This window comes from Epargyreus clarus, unplaced genomic scaffold (assembly GCF_041222505.1).
Source record: "Epargyreus clarus isolate Ecla_fem2 unplaced genomic scaffold, WU_Ecla_fem_2.2 ptg000002l, whole genome shotgun sequence".
Lineage (NCBI taxonomy): Eukaryota > Metazoa > Arthropoda > Insecta > Lepidoptera > Hesperiidae > Epargyreus > Epargyreus clarus.
This window is the reverse complement of record NW_027332210.1, coordinates 7652848-7679283: the sequence shown is the minus strand read 5'-3', so window position 1 is coordinate 7679283 and position 26436 is coordinate 7652848. Positions and strand designations below refer to the sequence as shown.

Sequence of the window (26436 nt, the reverse complement as noted above, 5' to 3'; positions counted from 1 at the left end):
AAATTGGCCGTCTGAGCAAGCTAGCAGGTAGGCATGCGTTCTTAGAACATACTAACACTACTCAATCGTCCACATTTCCTTCGTCAGAAAATACGTGACGTCTGGTGGCCCTGGGATCTTGGACTATAAGTAAATCAATCTTCCAACCGTTAACGCGAGCAACGCCGGGTCTAAAGCTATAATTTCATGCGATTTCCAAACCATCCGGATCGTATTAACCGCCGCTACGTCGATTCTAGATCATTTAAATAGCGAATCAGAGACCGTGCTCTTGACATTGATCTGTGAATGGCCGCGCGCAGCATTCGATTTTTGAAATTGTGTTCTTATTTTTTTTATTTTAAGTGTTAGTAGCTTGACAGTGTTTTAGTGATTTGGAATGTAAGTGAAATTAATAATTTTTTTTTACTTAAAATATTTTTTGCCCTAATATTTTTGCATTTTCTTAATATTGATTGTATAAAAACGATAAAATTTTTAAATCATAAACAAAAACAAAAAAGATACAAAAGTAAAGTGTGTAAATTATTACCTAGATTTTGAGTAATATTTATTATCTTCTACATATTTTAAAAATGAAAGTGGTAATTAATTTTAGTCATCGCCAAATTTTCAAAGATCAAAATATCTTTGAACTTTGTATCCCAAGCTACTTTCTGCTATAAGTGATCTTTCACTGCGTATTGATACACTTTTCACCCTCTGTGTAAACATGGGAGTATCGTAAATTTGACGCCTATGGTAGCCGTCTGTGGCATTGCAGCTTTTAAATTTGTATACCTATCCTCAAAATAAATATTACTCTATTTATAATCAGCATTGTTCGAAGGCTAGACTAATTAGATTTTCTCGTTTGAAGGGACTTTATTTTGTATTTTGGTAGTTTCTGCTATATATGACCAAATACTGTTGCGGGTTTTATCTCGTTCTACTTATATGTACTTTTTTTACCAAAACATTTAGCCGTATATGTTTTTTCCATCGTATTTGGCTGCAATCCTTTTTAAATTTCTTAATCTTAATCTCACCTGGGGTTGATTTCACATGTACGATGGCGGCAGTAGCCACTCACCATCATGTGGACTGTACGGTCGTTTGCTATTTGAACACTTAAATATAGGCTCATAGATAAGTAAAGATATCTCACCGACTTGTAATTGAAGGGAGCCAATAAATGGCTGAAACGGCTGCCAATTCTGATAAATATTTACGTAATGCCGTACGTGTAATTTACGCAGAACAATGCCGACATACGCGCAATAAAGTGGTGCAAAAACACGAAATCGAAGAAAAAGTACCACGAAATATCGTTTCGTTCGTAAATGATCTAAAAACTATTTTTTTTTAATATTTTTCGAACACGAAAATAGTGACAATTTCAATTGCCAAAATTGGTTACATTTTCTTGTTAGGAGTGAGTAATCTTTATATAGGCTAGACAAAATAGTAAAGAACATTGCCCTTTTTTCTTTGTTTACCGATTGCATTTTTTCTTTTATTTGAATTCATGAGTGTTACATATATATTTTTTTAAATAATAGGATTATTGGCAGTCTTTTTCATTTAAACTGAAAATAATATTAATAAATAACTCAGCTCAGTGAAATGTTGACAGCCTATATCCTAGACATTCAAAGAAATTAGGAAAGTATATAATTAATAACTATTACACGTGCGTGCCGGAAAACTACTACTTAACTTTCTTTCCTAAGATAGTAATGTACTAAACGAGGTAATAACAATGGTTAAGTGATAAGGATCTTCAACCTGTCTGCGACGGCTTGACTACCCGTTGCGGCAGAGCGGCTATTGCCAGTCTCTCATGCAAAGAGTTCCAGGTTCGATCCTCAGAAGGACATCTAAGTGATGAATTAGATTTCTGTTTCAAGTCTGGGTGTTTGTGTATTTGCCTTTGTGTGTGTAGTATACAGTACCAATGACACAGTATCCTAGTGTGAGTGAACTCTACCAATCTGTGATCGGCAGCTAAAACCCCTGTTCTATATGGATTTGGTTATAATTATAATTTAATTATTTATTTATAGTAACAAAGACTCGTTTACATTTTGATACTTTTAAAATTTTAAATGTAGAAAGCTGCAGTAAGAAATGTTATATATAGATTTAATAATATTGGAATTTATACCCCAAATTGCCTATAAGCACATTATGTGTAGGTTTCAATATTTACACATTAAAATGTAGTTATCGGAAAACTTTATTATCGATGTCCTCGCTTAATGACAGTAGTTCTGAAGTAAAACAAGATGGCTGCCATACCCACTTTTAATTAAACCCCAGGGATCGCTTGGAACTAGGCGTATTTATTACGGAAGCCTTTTATTTATGTTAGAATTGCAGTTTGACTACAAAGGTACCATTTATTTCGGTTAAGTGTTAAGCACAGTGTACTGTACCCTTACCATGAGTTTTCGAAACATCCCAAAATTTTACGTTACGTATAATGGATTGAGTATCCATTATTCTGTTCCGTTTGTTTTAGTAGACTGAGTCAACGTAACAATAAGTAAGTGCTTAAGTCTTTTTGTCTGCCTCACATGTTCGCAAAAAGAGAGATAAAACATAAAGCGCCATTTTGTCAATTTAGACATTTAATGTTACGTTACTGACTACAGTTCTGAGACAATCCGCTAGGGGCGCTGATTGGAATTAGTATGGGCAAATACGTAAACAAATACCAAAACAGTCATATTTGTCAAAACGTAAAAACTCATGGCAAGGGTACTGGTTTGAAAGGTGTGGAGAAATATACAATCAATGTTTTGCCTGCCAAAGATCGACACTTGAGAATTTTTTTATGCAGGAAATTTTCGATCTTTGCCTTTAGGATTAGCAAGTTACGAACTCATCTGTGTCTATTCTCATAAACTACAATTATATTTGCGTTTCATTACTAATATCCATTAGCAGTAGAGACGTTTTACACTATGTGGTCTACATATTGCACATGCTCATTTAAAACTTCTACTTCTTCAAAAATAGGAAGTTTCTTAAAAAGAACGGACGCACGGATGATAAGTCACTAGCGGACACCCATCCTGGCAGCGCGTAGAAATTTGCCCAATTTGTAGACAACTTGATACAAGTCTTGGGGCTATTTTGTTTCTACTGAAATTATTAACTGTTCAAGAATACATTTTGGACAAATCCTTTTCACATTTCCGTTATATCAGTGTTTATAAATTAGTCAGTTTAAATTAGAAAGCATACTATCTTTTCCCCGCTGATTTAATTGTCCCTATGTTTTAGATTTAACATTAAACAGTAAAATTTGTCTGTATATTTCAATATCAGATTGGAAAACACAAATACTGATTATACCGGTAATCTGAAAGAAAAAGAAAAATCAGTATAGCGACACTTTGTGTGAGAGAGAGAAAGGTTAAGAGAGTGCTAACTTCTTTTTACAAAATTATTTTAGACATTTTTTTCCTAGGAAAATAAAATGATAGGTTCTGAATTGAAATTGAAAATGACTTAAAATCTTTTTAATATTCATCTAAATTTACAAAACATACTAATTTAAATTAAACAACTATATTAATTATTCCAACAATCTAAAGATTCTAAGTAGTGTGAACCTAAACTTGACATCATAAATAAGTAATATGCCTAGATTAACTACCTCGAGTAGTACTTAGGGTAGCTCTTGGACGAAAACAATCGCAATTGGTAGTCAGAGACCTTAAGAACTAATAATGCAAAGTGCTTTTTATTCTGACGCTTTTAAAGCTAGTAAGCCTCTTAGACAGACCGTGCTAATCTTGGATTAAATGAACAACATTAGCAACCGAAATTATTTTAATTTTGACTTATAGCAAAATTTAAGTCAAAAAAGTTAATATTTAAAAGTATTTGATATCATAAAAGTCTATGAACATTAAATACAGTGATAGCCTAGGGATTAAAACTTGACGTATCAATCGGGGCGTCCACAGTTCGAATCCCAAGCAAGCATCTCTAATTTTTCCTAAATCATTTGCGAAAAACAAGTTATTACGTACTAATAAAAGAAGAGAAAAATATACAGAGAAAAGTAACCAAAAATTATTTAGAAAAGTTCGTATTATCAATCGGTACTTCAGCGCGGATAATCCTCGTACTTTGATAGCTTTGCCCAGCAGTGGATCAGACATGGTATTACATTATTAAAACGTCATAAATAAAAAAGGATGAAAATATACTTATACTTCATTTTAGAACCTACCTTACTTTACCTTAGTATGATATAAATGAACATTCATAATTAATAAATAATTAAGTTGGAACACCACTTGTCTTTCTTACTACAAATTTGAAACTAAAATACTTCAAAATTGTTCTGAAGCAAAATTTTACAAAATTGTTAACTTTGACACCTCTTCTCAGTCCTCAGTCAGAGCTTCTTGCGTGCTCAAAAACCCACAACACAGATTCAACTATACGAGTCTACAAACCAATTGTTTATCTTAATTTTAAAAATGTAATTCAAATTTGTTTCAGACCCAAAATGGTGACCTTAAAACCCACTCTCCGCTTAATAGTAATTATCGTAACCATTCAGCAAATACGAACAGCTGAGAACAAATACCTAAGATACGTGAAAGATGGCTGCTTCTTGCATGGCGAAGCCCTATCGTGCCTCAAGTACAAGGCATTAAAAATCGCAAAGAAAACAATCTTTGGTGACATGAACTCCAATGAGACTATCACAGCAAACCATATGATAAGCTTGGTTCCGTTAGATGAAGAAACAGTGAAGCAGTTGACAGTTAAGGAAGAAGTGGACCTGCTGCCGTTGGAAACGAGAAGTTTCTTCTCCGAGTGGACGGAGTTGGCGAAGTACTTCATGAGTTTGGTGAAAGAGTTCTTCAAGGTGAAAGGGCTGAGGGTCAATCTGCCGGAAGGTGCGAGGACGATTGAGGAACAGGGCAGCGATGATGGTAAGTTTTATTATATATTTGAAATCTATATGATTTCAATTGATCTGACGTGATATGAATCAATTTTGATTTTATTTGATGTACCTATCTTTAAGTCACAGACTTTTACAAACTCGAGATGACTTAGATTCATGTCTTAAAATTATATTTACAATTAAATTACTTATGCTTTTATAGATATAAATCAGCTTAAATATTACCTTTTTGTAGCTATCCACATTCCTCGGATAACATTCTCCAAAAAAGAATAGTTTCGATTACCAAATCTTTGAAAGACAGGAAATTAAATATTTATGCTTCAATCGATGAAGATTTTTATAGTTATGCAAGATATACTAGCATAAACATTATTATAATATTCTAAGCCTTAAAATCATAGATAGTACCTTAATATAAACTACTTAAGGAATGTAGGCCCACTTTGAGAAATCTTGACCATAATCAATTAACTTACTGGAAAGTATTCGAATGGTCAAATTATTCCACTTTTCTTGAAAACAATAGTAATAAAACCAAAGTAGGAAACCAAACACAAAAACATAACTACAAACCATTAAAAACTAACATTACGCCAATTTCAAACGTAATTTCTGAAATTTTCAAACTAGCTAACAAAAACTAGTGTAATGTCGTTTACTCGCCATTTCGTTCATTTGAAAGTTAGTTCTGGTTTTTGAAGCTAATTTGTTTTTGTAACTGACCGCACTGAAACGCTCGGAACGACCACAGACCGGATTACTCGAGATTTAAACAATGTTTGTCGGGATTATGTATGGAATTGAAGTACGTGTAGCAAGTGAGCATTTAGTCCTGATGGTATCACATTTACGTTCATAGACAACTGTGATTAACCGCAGATAGGATTGAAATTGTAAAGTAAGGTACAGATACGTTGCTACCACTCAGGTCTTAGTTGAAACTAATCGTGTAACTGCAACTACTTTAGCATACCCAAATACCAAGTATCTAGAAACGGGTGAAAATTGAGCTCAATGATTCCGTTACATACATACATAGATAGATACCACCCAAGATAATAAAAGCGTGTTAAAAACGAGAACAGCGTTTGACGCTGCTGTTTGGGAATCAGAAATAAATATTATCTCTTTAATTGTCTCTGTTGTATCACCTGTAGCAAACTAGAACCGGATCTTCTCAGTAGATGTCGCGTTCCGATCCGGTAGTAGTTTAAGAAAATATTGTAACTGACAATTTGTAAGTGCCGCCGTTGGCCTATACAAAATAAATATATTTCATTTCATTTCAGAAGGGGCTCCCTATTATATGCCAAAAATAAGTTAAATAAGTTGTGGCGGTGACCAATTTATCCAATTTGGTTGACGAAAAATCTAAATTTTGCAATTTCTATTTGGTAGAAATTGCGAGAAATGTCCATCTTTGATAGATAAATATCAAAAAAAATTGATTACAATAATAAAACTTGTTACTTAAACTACGAATGCCATAATTGAAATTTTCTTTCGGAGTTTGCCACAGGCGTGGAGTAAGTTTCATTAAAATTTGCTATTTTAGCCACTAAAAGGTTGGAGCCCTGTACACCGAATTCATAATTCGCACGTCTGACCTGAACATAGGCCAGAATTACAGTCTAATTTATGCACAGGTCAAGATGACGTGCTCGCCGGGGAGTAGGAACGAGTAATAGCCCCTTTGAGACACTTCAATTTAAACCGATGTGGCTGGTAGCTACTATCCTTGAATACACAATAATGCAAGAGACTTTGCCCCAGAGTATGGAGTGCCATAAACATGTAGTGATTTTTAAATTTCATCTACGTATTTGATATTACTATTACAGGGGAAAATTTTACAGTAAACAACCGTTACACACACCACCATACATTCTAACTTAGTTTAGTGTAGAATTCCACGTCTATTTGCCGAAAAAAATAATTATTTTTGGATGTTTATGAACGTGTAAGTGAGTTTATAACCTAAAGTGATTTATAGTTTAAACATAAGCCATTAGTCTATCGATCATCTCTTATCGGTTATTAACAAATCTTAGCAATTGTGTGAAATCTCCAATAATAAGCCCTACGTGAAAGTGACTGTATCATTACCGTGTAATTCATACGCGAATGTAATCCTACGCTCTGTTTACGTTCGTGGCTTGCGGGCGACCGCATCTGATGTTTGGCTTTCGTTGTTTAAAGCTCGGACGATTAACAATGGTTATTTCTGGAAGAACTTTGGATTGAGCAAAACTTGCATCTTTCATGAAGCTTTTATTCGTTAAGCAAAGGAATGTAGGATACCTAGGTAACATGCTTAGACATGACAGGTGCAAACTGCTTGTCACAAGCGCTAAGCATCTATTTCGGGCTACCCTCGCCCATGGTAATTTATAATTAACCCCAGATAAGATTAGAGTCCTGCCTGAGATCTTTTATTTTCATTATTAATTCTTGGAGACTAAATTGATTTGCTTCTTAAGTATGTGTCCCATAACAATAAAAACTGGAACACAGCAGCGCTTAAAACAGTGGCAGTGGTGTGGCAGAAATACATATCCCGATCCGAAATTGTATATGCATAACATCCTTAATTCAGTGTCAATAAAGACCTTATTTGTTCATCGTGTTTTGGAATAAAACCTCTAATTACATGATCACAGTTTGCAATATCTGATCTTCGCTGAACCTTTAATCCGCTGGAGTCAAATAAAAGTGATTTACTGCATCGACCTCTGGAAATATTAGAGAAAATGCTCGAAGATCGGTCACGCTTATTTGAGTTATTGGATTGATGATAATCCAGCTTGAACCTTCTGCTCAGGATTTGACAATTTATTGTAACTTTTTAAACGGAATATCAAAATTGTATCAATCTAAAGCTTGACAAGTGAGAAGTATTTACGTTCTTTTCTTAGGAATATGATTTTACAAATATTCAAACAGATTATTTTTTTTTTAAATAACGGGTATATTTATAGATAATTAGCGAACAATATGTCAATCTACAAATAACAAGTAGTGTGCGTTTTATGATGTCACTAAATTCTATTTATCCCAGATCCAGATTTTTTTATCCAGCATCCAGATTTTTATATAAGGAGCGGTGTAGGGCGCAGACACATTTCCTTTTTTATGAAATACGTTAACAAACATGCACTCCACCTGATAACTGCCACACAATGTTATTTGCAATATACAAACACTTGTCAGCAACCAGTTGTATCCTAATGATCCTAACCCCTTAGTCATGAATGCGTTAAATGTTAGTACCTATATTATTTCTTCAAAGAAAACATAACAGCGCTACAGTGCCGCTCCATTCATAAGTTGTTATAAGCTATTTAGTGCCTCAATAGTTTCGATATAACCAGCCATTTAAGCCAGCGATATCATCAACATAACATAACATATGAGAATATTATTTTATAGTTTATTGATGTTCCAATATTCTTCTAATAAAATTTTAAGACCTCACATTAGCAAAATTGCAAAGAAATTATTTTCTTAATCGCATTGACGAATTTTGAAAGTGAAATATTATCCAATTTTTAGCTCCGTGCCCCAAGCCTTAATAAATTCACATATTTCTGAGTCAAATTGGCTATCACGAAGTCCATAAAAATATTCCGACCCTATCCCTGGAGATGAAACAGACTAATTGTTTTTATGATCAACCTTTGAGAAATTATTAGCTATTTCGTTGACCTCGAAAACTTGCAAACTTGCAAAGATTTCTGAACCACTGCACTAAAATATAAAAATTCATAGATATATCTTACATCAATATTCATAATCTTGTTATGTTTCTTGAAACGTTGCCATTATTTTTACCTTACGTAACACCAAATACTGCCAAAAAACGTGATAGCGCCTCGAATTTCTCGAAGCTTTGTCAAATAAAGGGTGGGTTGCACCGAAAGCCCATTCAAAGTATACGTCAAAGTTAACAATAACAATAACTTTGACGATAGCGATGGAATCTAACAATTCTGTGTTGTACCAAGTTGTTTATCATTATTGTCATTTCTGTCACTATCACCGCAAATTTTAGTTAACCTTGACAGATACGGAATTGGACAAAAAGAATAACTTTAAACAACCGAAATAGAGCGGGTTAACGTTAAGTGTTCGTTATGACGTCACGATAACCGTAACTAAAATGATGTACCCTATGACTTTATTAACAGTTGATTTGTCTACTGATTAGGCTTTTGTTAACGTTAAAGTTACATATGCATCACCTACCCTACCCACCGAACCCACCCTAATAAGTTTATTGCCATAAATCTTATACGTGACACATTGTCTTATTAAAACGAACACTATCTATCTGGGTTTATGTTTTTTGTCTGTTGGTATATGGTCTGTCATAATTTATTTGATAAATGGGATCGAGATGGTGTGATATAAATTATTACAGCATTAATATTAAAGATAACACTTGGATAAATTGGTAACAATTTGGGATTTCCAATTCAGATACGAGTTTGAATAACAGATATAGTACATAATAGAGACACCATTAACATGTGCTAAAGTATCGAAATCTTGCCTACATTCAAGAAACTTCTCCACATCTCTCAAACATCGTGAAAACTACAAATCATTAATTAGACGATGTTGCAGACTTTGTTTTTACCTTCAAACTTTGAAACAATGTCCAGCATCTGTTATTAATAATTATCAATTTGTGATCATCGGTAGAACAAAACTGGATAGATAATTATAACAAGACGTGATAACGAGCATAAGTGAGTAATTCATTATACATATAAAAAGGTTTATATAATGTAAAATGACAGATAAATTTAACATTGATAAAAACGTCAAACATTTAGCACGTAAAATGAAAAGTAATACTATCGTTTTTGAAATTTACAAATTTAATCCGTCAACTGTTTATTAAGTGAGTCGATAAGTCTATATTATTATAATCAAATATCTGAGTCACATAAATTAAATAAAACTGTAATCTGGAAAGCCTAACTATTAATCTAATCATCCGATTTCAAAGTAAACAAATCTCTCGCTCGAACGACCTTATTTGGAATTGAACCAAATCTTTGACCCGTGAGATTAGCTGTAAACTTAATAAGTGTGGAGGAACTAATTTCGATTGTCATAATTAATTTGATTTCAGTTCAACTGCTTATAACGTTGCTCCAGATAATAATGGATTTGTTTAAACACATTTAAACTTCTATAAATTGTAGGTTATAGATTAAGATTTAGTTCGGTTTAAAAATAGCTTTTAAATTTTGTCTTTCAAAATGTTTAAACGACTCTTGATCGAAGAGTTGGTGGTTCAAATCACAGGCACTAATCTCTGATGTTTCAAGGTTGTGTGCGTATTAGAAATTAATTATCACTTGCTTAAACGTTGAAGGAAAATATCGTGAGGAAACCTGCACACCTAAGAAGTATATGTTTTCAAAGGTATGTGAATTCTACCAACATGGCCGGTGCGTAGGATTATAGCCTAATCTTTCTCATACTGCGAGGAGACCCGGGTCCAACAATGAGGCAGTAATGGGTTAATGATGATGCAGATTATTATTTAACTCAGAGATAAACTTCTTGAAAAATATTTTGATTTATGATACAGTTATAAATAATTTAATAAGCGACTAACTACATGATGGGTCTGTTTTACATCTCGCTATTATAATCGTGTCTACTTCACGCATCTTTCAGTTAATTTAAACAAGATAATGCTTTGCTTAGCCTCGTTCAGCACTTTGTCAGTTAGTAGACAAAATAACGGATTATCTTTTGTCAGGTTTGATAATATACATTGCTCTCATTCATATTTAACTAATATAAAATAATTTTCCGCCGCTTGAAATACAACAAATTACTAATTCTTTTCAATTCTCGTCTCGACGTCGTTATTTATCGTCTTTATAATAAGTCGTTCGATACATTATTTTTATTTATTTTAAACTATTTGCATTCATTCTATTGGCTCACTATACCACCAGAAATGAGCATACTCATATTATTCATTTGTAAAAGAACCTCTTTTCTTTGTGAAGTATATTACGAAAAGTCACAGAATAATGCAATACTTATGGATTATAGAGGCTTGTGATCTTTATGAGAATTTTGCCTTTACTCTTGCATTTTCCGTAATATCACAAGCAAAATTACACAGACTTATTGGAAAGATTTTAGTAGCAGAGATCGTATGAATCCGCAGTATTACGATGCACTAATCTAGATTAGTTCTCAGAGGTAGTAAGGCATCTCTGGCAAATCTCAGGAAGGAATTTAATAAAATCTGGGGTTGATTATAGACGTCAATGTGCCGCAGTAGCCACTTACCATCAGGTGGACTACATGTTCGTTTGCTAATTCAATGTTAAAAAAAACCTCATAACATAGCGTCACAGTCACATAACACTAATTCATGTTAGACCACATGATTGCTGATTGTTGATAATGTACGTCACTTTTAAATTTATAACTTTGTTCATAACAAATTTCACTTACAAAACTTCGTAATACAAAAACTTAATTAAAACTAAGTACAAGTTTTGAATACCCTATTTTTATATTTTTGGAATATTTAGTCTTCCTTTGAGTTATAAAGCGTCATTTTATTTTTGCAATGTCTTTTTTAAAGAAATTGTGATAAATAAGTGGATAAAGATAATTGTAAATATTATTGATTATGGAAGAATATTTTATTTTAGAATCCCTTCTGTGCATGATGCGTTACGTATTTTACTTATTATATCTCACTCGCACTTTTTGCTAGCAAAATAGCATTACAAGAAGCAAAATCGTGGGAATGCGTCAAGGGTCGCGCGGTCGATCGTATGATCCGTGTCGAACGCTTCACTCGATTCAGCGTAATGGAATCGGGGCATTCCGTTTTGTTCGCGCTCATCGAATCTGTTTTGTGAGTTTGGGAAATATATTAGGTTGATAGTTTGAAATAAGAAGGGATAGTTTTTTCTTGTTGTAGTATTTTTACCCAATTGTGAAGGGTAATGTTTTTCGGGTGTATTTATGTATAGTACGAGTATGTATAATGTACATATGTAATTATGTATGTCTCATTCTTTGGCACGCCCTACAGCCAACAATCCTTGACGGATTTGAACAAACCCTTTATAATTAATTATTTTTAACGATAATAAATAGAGAGACACTTACTTTACCACACACTTAAACCTGAACATAGTAGCGTAATACTGCTATTATAAGGCTAAAATAGGTGTGGCGGTTTAACTTTCGCGAAGGGTTCTACCACTTTCTTTTGTATAGTAATATGTGATCTATTATTGTCTTTAATACAACATTTAAGTATATTAAATTAAAAAGTTTTATGGTCCAAATTTTTAGATTCCCGATGTTTAAGATTTAAGAATATTATTAATATATGATATTTAATCTAAGTTTACATTACTAATTTACAATTGCAAAAGATAAATACACTCACTCATTTAATAGAATTTAAATATAAATATTAAATATATCATAATAATATTTTATAGTCACATACCAATTAGAGTCTATCCAAGCTTCGGGGATTTAAAATATATTTACGTTAAACAAATTTAAATTTTCATAAAAGATAAACATGTTTTAGAAATATTTGCTCATTATAATGAGTTAGCCAAATTTAATATGCAAGACTTTATTTTGCTAGAAAATGTGTTGTATCTATTCTTAATAAGATGTTGAAAGGGGTCATTGATGTATGAGTTATACATAAATAAAATATGTTTATAAAGTACGTTGGTCCAGCGTAACCAGGTATTGCAGTTATAGGTGATAATCTTATCCAATATTAAGCAGAGTCAACTGCTTATACTCAACGCTGGCTTCATGTTTCGGTGATCGTAATACGCGCAGGTGCTGAAGCATAGATGGCTGAATCTGTTTAAACGCGGATGGGTAAATATAGTGCCATTTAAACTAGAGACAATAGGTTATTGGGAGCCAGAAGCACGAGACTTCTATATCTATTTACTAAAAAGCTGAATTTGTCAAACAATTTTGGCCATGCATCGTGGTAAGGCAATCAGCATTCTTGATACCTTATCAAGAGATAGTGATTTGGAGTCTTTATTCTATCTTTATTGTATTTTTTAAACTGCTCATTTCATATAAAGGATACTTTAAAGAACATGCTAATTATATTTTTTGAATTCTTTGGCTGTTTGTTTAGACCAAAAAAAAAAAACACCAAATAACTTTACCAAAAATTTCTGTTTCATTACAAATTCAGTTTCCAAAATTATACAGAGCTTCGCTTTCAACAATCTTAACCAAAAGATTTGCACATAAATTCAATATAAAAGTTAGGTCCCATTATTTGGAATCCTAATTGCCTGGAAGAACTCGCTTTTAGAGATATAACTGTCGTTTATTCCATTTAAATGTTATATAATAAAAAAACGAAAATTTGCCACTACTGGCCATAGTCTCTTCTTAGAATGAAAAGAGTTTACTACCTAGTAGACTTCAGATAATTTTGAGAACTTTTTAAAGAACCGGTTAGCATGTAAGTTTCTTGATGACTTTTCGTTCACCATTAAAGCTTTGTGAATCTCTGTTACAAACATAATATAGAAAAATTGAAATTGTCTGTAACAGTACTAAAATACTCGTAGAATAAAATAAAATAAAAACATACAACATAAATAAAAATCTGTTTCAGGTCGAGGTAAAAAGAAGAAGTTGGCCATCCTCGTTCCTCTACTGACATTGCTCGCTACGATGAAGACGAAGTTTCTGCTGATTCCAATTCTGCTGTCAGTGCTACTGATAAAGAAACTGCTGATAATTGCAGCGTTGCTGCTTCCCGGTCTGCTCAGTACGCTTAAAGCTTGCAAGGTAATTTAAATATAGCACAATATAACTGTTTACAAAAATAAGATACATATTTAGTAATACGTTCCATAGAGTTGAGAGTCAGCTATTTGTTCAGCTGATATGCCACAAGGTAAGGTAAATTTGATATAGTCATTATTGTGAGAATTCTGATTAAATGGGTAAAAAATAAGGAGATGGATGTAATTTACGACATGGTAAAAGACGCCCTATTCACCTTTAGTTCAATAAAAAAGTCTTTTTTTTATAATATAGTAGTAGACGAGCATGCAGTTCATCTGATGGTAAGTGGCTTCTGCCGCCCATGGACATTTGTAATCAACCCCAGATAGGATTAGATATTCCTACCTGAGGTCGGCCACTGATGCGCCGCTACCCCTGAGTACTAAGCTGGACGCCTCCGAAAAGTCTGTCTCCCTTACCACACCCTTCAAACCGGAACACAGCAGCGCCTAACACTGCTGTTATTAGGTAGAAATAGGTGTGGCGGTGGTGCCACCGGAGTCGAACCGCAAAGGGTTCTACCACCTTATTATGATAATACAATAGTTGTTAATTAGGTATTAACAATTAAATACAGTTGATACCATTCTAATCATAATAATTTTTCATATCTCAATACTAATACTAATAGATAGTTTTCTCGGTGTTAATACTAATCCCATTTACTAACAAATTCTACAATGGACTGTAGAACTATTTAAATAGTTTCTGTAAAACATTAATTTTATCAAGTCTCAGTTCAGTGATCGGCCTAAACGTCGAGGGATTCGATAAGACCGATCATTAGACACGATCGCACGGCGAAGGCAATTATAGAGGTATCCCTCCTCAGCTAGAAGTGTCTCTCGTAAGGTCATTCACCATTCGAGCTTTATGCTAAATGGTTATTATGACTTTGGCTTGTCTGACGAATGTTAATCTATCTTAGTGTATCTATGAAATGGATCATAATTACTAGATACTAAAGATAAAATACACTGCATGCTATATTGTTTTCTCTGCCCATAACAATTATATAAGTAATTTTTTTAAGGACTCTGAAAACTGCTAACTAATAGTGTTCATAATTAAAAAAAAGGTTAAAATTTTTCAAACTAATTTAGTTACTTAAGTAATAGTTACTATTATCACATTAATTTTCTCAGTGCACGCTAATGCTTATAATAGTGCTAATAGAGAGAAAAGGATATTTTCACTATATAAACATTAAAATATTTGCTGGTTACATGTAATTTAGCCACCTACAAACCCATTTAGTGAACTAAATGTTTCAATATCTCCAAGAGACTCAATAAGACCGGTCATTAAAGACAGTTACACGGTGTAGGCAATTATAAAGGTATCCTTCCTCAGCGAGAAGTGTCCCTCGTAACGTCATTAACCATTCAGGCTTTATGCTAAATGGTTAGTATGACATTGGCTTGTGTGACGAATGTTATTCCAGCTTAATGTGTTTATGAAATTGATAGTGATTACTAGGTACTTAAGAACTCGACGAATGTTGTATCTATCTTTTTTTTTATATATTATAGGAGTAGCAGACGAGCATGCAGTGCACTTGATGGTAAGTGGCTACTGCCGCCCATGGACATTTGTAATCAACCTCAGATAGGATTAGATATTCCTATATGAGGTCAGTCACAGATGCGCTGCTACCCCTGAGGACTAAGCTGGAACGCCTCGGAAAAGTCTGTCTCCCTTACCACACCCTTCAAACCGGAACACAGCAGCGCCTAACACTGCTGTTATTAGGTAGAAATAGGTGTGGCGGTGTTGCCGCCGGAGTCGAACCACAGAGGGTTCTACCACCTTTAGCACAGAGGGTTCTACCACCTTTAAATGGATCATGGAAATGGATCACCTATGAAATGGGTCATAATGATTAGGTACTTTACTTAGGACTTGCTGCTGCTATTATTTTTTGCACATATAACAATCTCTATAAGAACAGTTAGAGCGGTGTTTAGTAAAAAATAAATCAACTTATAACATTTTGAACTCATTTTAGTTACTTACTTTATAATATGTCACAATGTTAGTTACCGTACTCCTCCGAAACGGCTTTACCGATTTCCACCAAATTTTATATGCATATTTAGTAGGTCTGAGAATCGGCTACTATCTAATTTTCATACCCCTACGTGATAAGGGTTGACCACCCTTATTTTTTTTTTTATATGGCAACACAACGTTTGCCACGTCAGCTAGTAAAAATCTATAATCACGATAATCTTCCAAGGGCATGATATTTTTTATAATAATTGTAATAGATCGTTATTAATTTGACTAAAGACCATTAAAATACTTGATACATGAAACTTATCCACCTATAAGTCATTTTGGCCTAAATATCTTGATGTCTCAAAGGGATTCGATAAGACCAGTCATTAGAGACGGTTACACGGTGTAGGCAATTATAGAGGTATCCCTCCTCAGCGAGAAATTTCCCTCGTAACGTCATTAACCATTCAGGCTTTATGCTAAATCGACGGGTCCTACGTAAACTGGAGCAAGTGCGTTTTCACAACTTTACAGTAGAGCGATTTGAATGTTCTAATGCGTGTAACTTTAACATTATTCACGTATAATGCAGTTTTTTTCAAAAGGATTTAATTATACCATTTTAAAATTTTAACTATGTACGTTGAATAATGTTAAAGTTACACGCATTAGAACATTCAAATCGCTCTACTATAAAGTTGTGAAAACTCACTTGCACCAGTTTACGTAGGACCCGTCGAAATGGTTATTATGACATTCACGTATTTATTTAAATAAAACACATAGTTATTCTGTACACGTAATTATATTTCAAAACAAACTCACTGATTTTGTAGATATCTTTTGTAAATATAAAACTATTATTCAGACGCATTCAGAAGAATGTGAGTAAAATTTTAAGTACATGTGGGCGTTGTACAAAAATTACAGGTTCAATGTCCTTGCTGAGGCCCGATATAGAAGCTGGTACTAAAATAAACATACAATATAAAGCTAATTTATAATAAAAAGGTATACCTATCTATAAAGCCTACGAAAAAAATAAAAAAGCACGTTAGCAGCCTCGATTTTTCTAGACACTTCCCTTCAAATCCTTAAATGATTTATGTCTATATCTCGACTCAACACTGTTATAACATACTCAACACTTAAAAAAAAATTAACACATCACAAACAGAAGATCGAAGAAACACTTAAAAGTGTAAAGGTGTTAATCTTCACATCATCTTGATGGAAACTTTCAAAGTGCATAATGGAAATTTTAATACACTTCCACTTATATGAGCTAATTTGTACATTGTAAATTGGAATGTGTGTTTTATCACAAATTTTTGAGGTTAGTATCCTTTATAGTGATAGCCTAGTGGTTAAGAAACTCGGCCTCTCGATCGAGGGGTCCGAGGTTCAATTCCGAGGCACGCACCTCTGATTTTTCAAAGTTACGTGCGTATTAGAAATTAATTATCACTTGCTAAAACGGTGGAGGAAAACATCGTGAGGAAACCTGCATACCTGAGAGATTTATAAAAAAAATCTCAAAAGTATGTGAAGTCTACCAATATGCACTTGGCCAGCGCGGTGGACTATGGCCTAATCCTTCTCATTATGAGAGAAGACCCGTGCCTAGCAGTGGGACAGTAATGGGTTGATGATCATGATGATGATCCTTTGTAGCTCGACACACGCGGCACAACCGCCACATCTATGATAAACATTGCATTTTTATAACGGCAGTCGGCAGTCGGCAGTTTGACGGGTATGGTAAGTACTGATCCCCAGCGTTCCAACTTAGTCCTCAGGAGTAGAGACGCATCTGTAGCTGGTCTCTGATAGGACTCAAATCTTTTCCGGGATTGTGATGATGCGACGGCGTAGATCGTCTACAGATACGTTACTGCCTCTAAAAACTAACTTGAAACGCATTTTGTAAGTTTTTATATCTGCGATTACTCTTGAACTACTTGTGTAAAAATAATTCTCAACATTGCTACAATAATGCAAATTATTTTGGTTATGCTGCTGCCACATTTTACCATAAACCATTCTACCACCAACCGATATAAAGTTTACAAACGAAATCGCAAGTTAACTGACAACTTCCTTTGAGTTTTCGAGATTTATGTAGATGTGGCATCAGCCTAACCTCGCAAAGTTACTAAAAGTTCGAAACAGATAACTACACTTGACGTATCTTTTAAAGGAATTGTAGTCTTTAAAAGTTTTATCGCTTTGGAAAGAGATATTAAGGGTTTTGGTTTGATCCACCTTAAAATTTTGGAAGTATATGTTTTTTTGGGGTTTGATTATTGTATCCATTGGCGGATTAAGGTCGTAAGGTCAGGGGTATAAAGATGAATGGAGGCAGTGTAAAAAGTTGATTTGATTTTACATAATTACAAATGCGTCATAGACTTTTCGCCGACAAATACGTATGGTCAAAGCCCATTAGTCCGCTAGATTGTATCTAAATATATATAACTCAAAGGTGACTGACTGACATAGTGATCTATCAACGCACAGCCCAAACCACTGGACGGATCGGGCTGAAATTTGGCATGCAGGTAGATGTTATGACGTAGGCATCCGCTAAGAAAGGAATTTGATCAATTCTACCCCCAAGGAGATATAATAGGGGATGAAAATAGTACTTCGTAACGCGAGCGAAGCCGCGGGCAAAAGCTCGTCTGTGATAAGTAGAACCCCTGTAAGTTAGTCACAGTGATCTACAATATGGGCGGTAGTGAAAACTGTATGTAAGCTCAATTGGTTTATCTTTCTTCAGTCTAATAAGAAAAGACATTTATCATATTACATTATAATTACATTTTAATCATAGATTAGTAAAGATACTTCGCCGCCTTGAAATTGAATGAAGCCACAAACGGCTTATTAGTAAGTTTTTTTTTTTAATTCTTGACAAATAAAAACATTTTTAGAGACAATTTACGAATAAATAACTAATACTGCGTAATTTACATAATAAATAAATAATTATTTCAAATATTTTAGGGACATTTTAGCACGGAGACGTGGCAAAACTTTTTTACGCAACTATTTCAATTCTCAAAACTGGGTAGATTTTCTTGTTAGGAGTGAGTGATCTTTACTAATCTATGTTTTAAATGGAAAAACACTTATACCTTGAACCAAACTTAGTTATACTTGCAATTGTAGAACCGAAAACCGTGTAAACTTAAACAATTTTGGCGCTAACGAGCAGATCTCTGTGGAAATAAAAGTTTTGTGTAAACCTACCCTCGTTTTATCCCTGAAGACTTGGTAGAAGCCTAGACTTGAACAAACGTCTGGAAAATACAAGTTTTCAAACAATGTTATTTATAACGTAGGTATTTGTTAAACCTAATATTAAATATGGTTTTACATTTATAAAACGGTGATAAATATTATATTTCTGAATTATCACGTATTGAAAAAGTGATAGCACCAATATGGTTCACTCTACGCAAAAACAGGTATGGCGGTGGTGTCGCCGGAGTCACAACGTACCACAACGGGTTCTACCACCTTCAGAATGTCGAAAGCAATACCCGATACATGCCTGAAAGTTCTTTTAAATATTCTTAAAGGTGTGTGAAATCTGCTAGTGAGCACTTGGCCTGTGCAGTGGACTACAGGCTAAATCCCCCTCTCTCTCTCTCTCTCTGAGAGAAGAACCATGCCCAAAAGTGACAAATAAATAATTAAGTATGAAGCAATCATTATTGGTATATAATTCTTTAAATTATTCCTACCAATGTACAGAAATCGAAGCGTGGTTAAATTTATCTGTTTCTCTCCAATTAGTATCGTTTTCTTTGATTTTCCTGTAAACAGTGTTATGAGAAAGGTTTGATAAATGATGGAAAATCCAATAACATTTCTTTCCTGTTTCCCCTGTTTCCGGTTTTACGCGCACAAAGGCTAAAGATCATATGATGACGTCATATTTTTTGCAGTTATTTATAGAAATAGAACTTATTTACTTCAATAATTGTATTATGACGAGACCATATATGATTAGATATTCCTACCTGAGGTCAGTCACAGAGGCGCCACTACCCCTGAGGACTAAGCTGGAACGCCTCGAAAAAGTATGTCCCCCTTAGCACGCCCTTCAAACCAGAACACAGCAGCGTTTAACACTGCTGTTGTGAGGCAGAAATAGGTGTGGCGGTGGTGCCGCCGGAGTCGAACCACAAAGGGTTCTACCACCTTCAAATTTTTTGTAATGTTATCGAATTGACCGCGAGCAAAGTCGCGGGCAAAACCTACTTAAATATTCAACAAGATTGTAGCTCACATTTTCGTCTTTTGTTAAAATTTTAATTTAATTTACTTATTTCTTCTTTGAGCTCCGACTAAGAAAATATTTGCTGTGTTATTTCATAAAACGGTTGTTTAATAATGAAAATTCTAGGGCAAAATTCTTCTGACGTCACGCCCCTAACAAACAAGAGTAGTTATTATAGTACATTACCATTATAAATACATTACAAATTATGACATTACCATTACATTAAACCTATTATCTCTAAAATATATAACTATAGTACAATGTTAGTCCTTATATATATATCGTGTGTTAGTGTGTACGTACTGCTAATCTTCTAATTTGCTGTACCTTTACCATGAGTTTTTACGTTTTGACAAATACGATTGTTTAGGTATTTGTTTACGTTGTCCCTGTAGTTCCGGGACTAGAATAGGGCTACGGTATCCCCTGCCTGTCGTAAGAGGCGACTAAAAGGGGGCTTCCGGGGTAGCAGGCGGCAAGAGTGGGAGCTCGAACCATCCAGCAAGCAACCCCGGGAAGGACGACGGTATGTGTGGTCGCATACCGTCGTAAACACCAGGTAGTGTGAGAGGAGCCAAAAGTGCTCCCCCAGGGCAGAACCCGATTGGGGCATCGCGCTTGGAGGACTCCGGTTGTGTTCCCTCGGAGATCCCGGAGTTCTCCTACAAGCGTTGAGGACGGCCACCGGGGGGGTTTTAGTGCGGTAAAATCCCACATAACCCGGCGTCGCTCCCACGTCGTCGGGTACCTTTTGAAGGTTTCCCCCTCGTAAACAAAAAAAAAGGTATTTGTTTCCGTATTTGCCCATACAAATTCCAATCAGCGCCCCTAGCGGATTGTATCCGAACTATAGTGTCAGTAAAGTAACATTAAATGTCTAAATTGACAAAATGGAGCTTTATGTTCTGTCTCTCTTTTTTAAGAACATGTGAGGCAAACAAAAAGACTTGAGCACTTACTTATTGTTACGTTTATTCAGTCTACTGAAGCAAACGGAACAGAATAATGGATTGAGTAAACGTAACGTAAAATTGTGGGATGTTTTGAAAACTCATAGTAAGGGTACTGAATTGATTTCAGCTAAATCTTACGTGTGACGTAGGGTCCAAATTAGCTTTTTAGAAGGTGGTAGAAGCCTTGTGGTTCGATTTCGAAAGTACCACCAATGCACGTATTTATATAACAGCAGTATTAAGCGCTGCTGTGTGATGGTTTGAAGGGAGACATCATTTTCCGAGCCGTTCCAACTTACTCGTTGTAATTAGATAGATTTAATATGAATACCGAGCGTCCTAGGTACTTTCGCATGATTTGTGGCTAACCTCAGCTAGGAATTTAATGTTATCTGGGATTGATTTTAGCATTTCTTGGGCGGCAGTTACCACTTACCTTTAAGTAAACAACCTAAGTCCACGTGGTAAGGTTTTTAATACTTTTAATTCTTCAATCTTTAATACTAGCTTTTTAGAAGCCGCCTATTGCATACGATTAACTATATAATTGTATATCATTGTTATGTTATGCCTAATTTAATGGTGGTAGAATCCTTTGTGGTTCGACTCCGGCGGCACCACCGCCACACCTATTTCTTCCTAATAACAGCAGTGTTAAGCGCTGCTGTGTTCCGGTTTGAAGGGTGTGGTAAGGGAGACAGACTTTTCCGAGGCGTTCCAGCTTAGTCCTCAGGGGTAGCGGCGCATCTGTGGCCGACCTCAGGTAGGAATATCTAATCCTATCTGGGGTTGATTACAGATGTCCATGGGCGGCAGTAGCCACTTACCATCAGGTGGACTGCATGCTCCTCTGCTACTCTTATATTATAAAAAAAAAAGTGTGCAAAAAAGAATATCTATCTACGAGTATCTATCTACTTTTTCGCAAACGAAGCCAAGGGAATATCATAGTGATGTTTCAAATATAAACAAAATTAAATTTGAAGCTTCATTTTCATGATAGTAGTGTAAGCCTTTAGGGAACTTTAAATTAGCATATGAAAATAAAAAAGTATTTCAAATAATTCAAAGTCTAGTCTAGCCTTGTCTGGGGTAAACATATTTGTATACTCAGACATGCTTTCATTCCCTCTATAGTCCCCTGTGGGAAATTTTCGAAATCCTTTCTTAGTGCTTGTTATAAAGAATTTGTGCAAAATTTTAAATTTATACATTCATTTAACAGTAAGAGATAACAAACGAGCGATAGTAGGCCCATGATGCTAAATGTGTAGAAACTCGAGCGTCATTGGGAACTATACGATTGTCTAGATTAGACGTTAGAATGAAGAAAAGATTTAGCTGGGTGTTTTCATATTCTAACGATTTGAAAAAAAAGTATGAGAATATATGAAGAATAATATATTTCTTCTGCTTTTCCTTTAGTTTGTGATACATCATTATTTCCCAGGGATTCATGGTGATAAATGACATAGCATAATAATACAGGGTGTTTTTTTTTTTCAAAATGACTATTTTTTTCACTACTTCGACGTATGGTAATCGGCAGATTATGATATTTCCCGTTTTCTAGCATTATTTGCTTTATATTAAAAAGAAAATTGACCGCGTTCGAGCATATCCAGTGATCGATTTTTTTGTGCAAACCCCACGACATAGTAAGTTAATTTATGGTATAGGATACTCTACAGGGTGTAAGGTATCTCCCATATCTTAGTCTGACGCGCTCGAAATGCTCCTGAAATCCCTTCTTGGGCTCCCCAACTATAAGTTAATACACGAGTCGCTAGCAGTCGCCGATTGTTGCTGGGAGTCTGTAACGACAGGCGGTTCCGTCAATATCCGATGACAAAACACGATCACCGTTTTGCAATTGTATTTATCGTCGGATCGCGGGCGACTGCCGCTTATGGTCGCCGTCTATCGCTAGCGGTCGTGGACAGTCAGTGGCGGTCGCTAACAACAGCTCGAGTCAGTGTGCAACCGTTTGCGACGGTCGTCGGCTGTCGTCGTCTGGTTAGCGACCAATGACAACACACAATGGCCGTTTTGCGATTCTGTTTTGATTGATTTCAGATCACAGGTTACCGCCTTCAACGTTTTGAAAATTTTTTTTTAAGAATTTACAGGTATGCAGTTTTTCACACGACGTTTTCTTTCACTATTTAAGCAAGTGATGATTACGCACTTAACTTTGAAAAATTAGAGCTGCCTGGGATTTGATTCTCGGACCCCTCGATCAAGAGGACGAGTTTCTTAACGACTAGGCTATCACTGCTTTAATATTAACATACTTCGATAATACTAACTAGAACATGAAGGGTAAGATACATAGAAGGTTAGAAGTTAAGTCTCTTGTTACACGTTGAAAAATTACCTTCATGGTTTTTGCAATATGTGTAAAGTTTTCCAATTTGTTTGTGGCCTGTACAGTTCAGTTGCCTGTTGTTAATAATGGATCTATCCAATGTTACGTACCAAAGATCAAAACATTGTTTAGTATGAAGAAATTGGATAGGTACATAATTATTAACTTATATATTAGATATAGGCGCGGCGGTACTATTTCTACCTAATAACAGCAGTGTTTAGCGCTGCTGTGTACTGATTTGAAAGTTGTGGTACGGGAAACAAGAAACAAGGAACCAAGAACTTTTCCGAGATGTTCCAGCTTAGTTCTCAGGGGTAGCGGCGCATCTGTGGTCCACCTCAGGTAGGAATATCTAGGCGGCAGTTGCGACTTACCATCAGGTAGACTGCACGATCTGTTACTCCTAGATTATAAAAAATATCGGCTTGATAACAGATGTTTGAAAGTGGTAGAACCCTTTGTGGTTCGACTCCGGTGGCACCACCGCCACACCTATTTCTGCCTAATAACAGCAGTGTAAAGCGGTACTGTGTTCCGCTTTGAAGGGTGTGGTAAGAGAGACATACTTTTCCGAGGCGTTCCGGCTTAGTCCTGAGGGGTAGTGGCACGTCTGTGGTCGACCTCAGGTAGGAATGTCTTATCCTATATGTAATTGATTACAGATGTCCATCGGCGGCAGTAGCCACTTACCATCAGGTGTTACTACTTCTATATTATAAAATCAATCTGGGGTTAATCACAGATTTTCATGAGCGGAAGTAGCCACATTATACAAAAGTATTGGAATTCCTTTCCTGTTTTTGTACCTTTGATCCAAAGTTTTAGTCGACAAAATGATTGTGTTATTTGTATCAACTACATTACCCACTCACCACAGAAATCAATAAGCATAAAATCTGAACAACTCTTATCAGACCACTCGAATAGTAATGCTTTTATAGATAAAACACATTGTAACGTTTTTAACATTAAAATTAATCCTACACTCGCTGGGATAACGAACATGGTATTATAACTATTGCTGGCTTTTAATCCAGCAAATGTCTATATTTAGTTTTATGAAATGGTAATGGTTTTGAGAGTGCTTACAGTAGGTACTGTAGAATAAAAAGAAAGAGTAATTAGAAAATAAGATTTTAATCGTTATTGAACTAAATTACAGTGTTGGTATGAGAAGGATTTATGCTTTGAGAAGGAAGTCTGCCTTTAAGATGTTTTCTGTCATTAGATCGGCGAGTGAAAAAAAGATATTACTAATATAGCTCCAATTTTCTTTTTAATTATAAGCATTTAATTTTTTTCCGAAATGGTAAATGAAAAAATCTTGAGGAAATCTACATTTTTTTTTTTTATAATATAAGAGTAGCAGACGAGCATACAGTCCACCTGATGGTAAGTGGCTACTGCCGCCCATGGACATCTGTAATCAACCCTAGATACGATTAGATATTTCTACCTGAGGTCGGCCACAGATGCGCCGCTACCCCTGAGGACATAGCTGGAACGCCTCGGAAAAGTCTGTCTCCCTTACCACACCCTTCAAACCGGAACACAGCAGCGCCAAACACTGCTGTTATTAGGTAGAAATAGGAAATCATAAACAGGATTATCTGAAGTCTGCACTAGGTCCATGGTATGAAGGTTTATGACTTGAACCTAATTTCGAATTTAGTAAAGATAATTCCAAAGCTATAGCTATTGCATCAAGACTTTGGAATCCTGGAATCCGAACTGTCTGGGATTCGATCCCGGGCCCGATCTTCCAGCTGGGGAGATTGAATTTCAAACAAGTACTTAAGTATTTTTTTCTCTTTTCCAGCACCACCACCCAATGACACACTACTCCTACTTCGGCAGCGACGCCTCAGACTACAACTCTGACTACAGCAACAGCTACATGTACTCCTCCGGTGGGGGGTACGGCAAGGACTGGCCTTCGAACAGGGCCTACACGCTGCCCAAGCCCAGACCTTCACCTGCCCCCGTTTACATCACTGCTCCTGGCGCACCTGCGTAAAGTAGAAACACGGCGGTTATTTATTTATCTGCCCCCATTCATATCGCTTAGGGGCAGTCGTATAAAATAGAGAGTTCCTTACTTATCCACCTTTGTTTGTTTACGTCTGTGCTCTTAGCTTAAAATTTATTTATTATTTCAAATGAAGAACTAATTCGCATGTCAACATCTATATCACTGTTCCCAGATAAATATCGTAAATTAGAAAATTACATCTCATTCATCTACTCCAGTTTACGTTGCTTCTTGGGGAATGTGTATAAAATAGTGAGGTCATTACTTCTCCATCTATAGCTGTTTTTGTCAGTGCTCCTCGCATAGACGCTTTATTTAATTTATTATTTATTTATTTAAAATTAAGAACTTATTCACATGGTAACATTTATATCTCTGCTCCCAGATAAATATTGTAAATTGTGAAGCTTACAAATCTTTCATCTGCTCTAGTTTACATCACTGCTATTGGAGCAGCCGCGTAAAATGAGAAACTTTTTACTTGCCCTTATTTATTCCACTGACTTTAGTTAGATAGGCCACGTTAATTAGTAAGCTCGTGACTAATTTATTGTACCTGTGCCCATGTACGCCTGCTCTTGGTGACACTGCATAAAATTAAGTTTTTTATTATCTTAAAATATTTTAGGTAAAAGATTAATTTCTTCATGGAAAAAATATTATTTTCAAATTATGTTGTTTCAATATTTATGTAAGAACAGTATTATTTTTTTAGATGGGACGCTTTATTATAGTATTAAATATTCAGGTTGTCTTATCGAAATCGATGTATGTAGGCAGAAAAAGAAAATATTGAGTGAACGTTTTATTTATTTACTTTGTAAGTCATGAATAAGTTATTCTCTATCAAGACATTTAGCTACTGTACAGACTATTTATTTATTTATTTAAATAAATTTTAAGACAAAATAATTTATTCATTTCTTGATATGAAATTTAGTAAATATGGATAGGTTAATTATAAAAAAAAATCATATAACTACGATTTAACAAAACTTATTCGTATGTGAATTGTCT

The 26436-nt window shown here is 35.0% G+C and overlaps 1 protein-coding gene across 1 annotated transcript; it reads left to right on the top strand.

The window, feature by feature from the left end:
• Positions 1-304: 304 nt before the first annotated feature.
• On the top strand, positions 305-26436 carry LOC140747056 (uncharacterized). The gene is made up of 4 exons (XM_073079292.1): positions 305-381; positions 4504-4943; positions 13593-13768; positions 25207-26436. Exons 2-4 carry the CDS (start codon positions 4511-4513, stop codon positions 25402-25404), a joined length of 807 nt encoding a protein of 268 aa, XP_072935393.1. The 5' UTR covers positions 305-381; positions 4504-4510; the 3' UTR covers positions 25405-26436.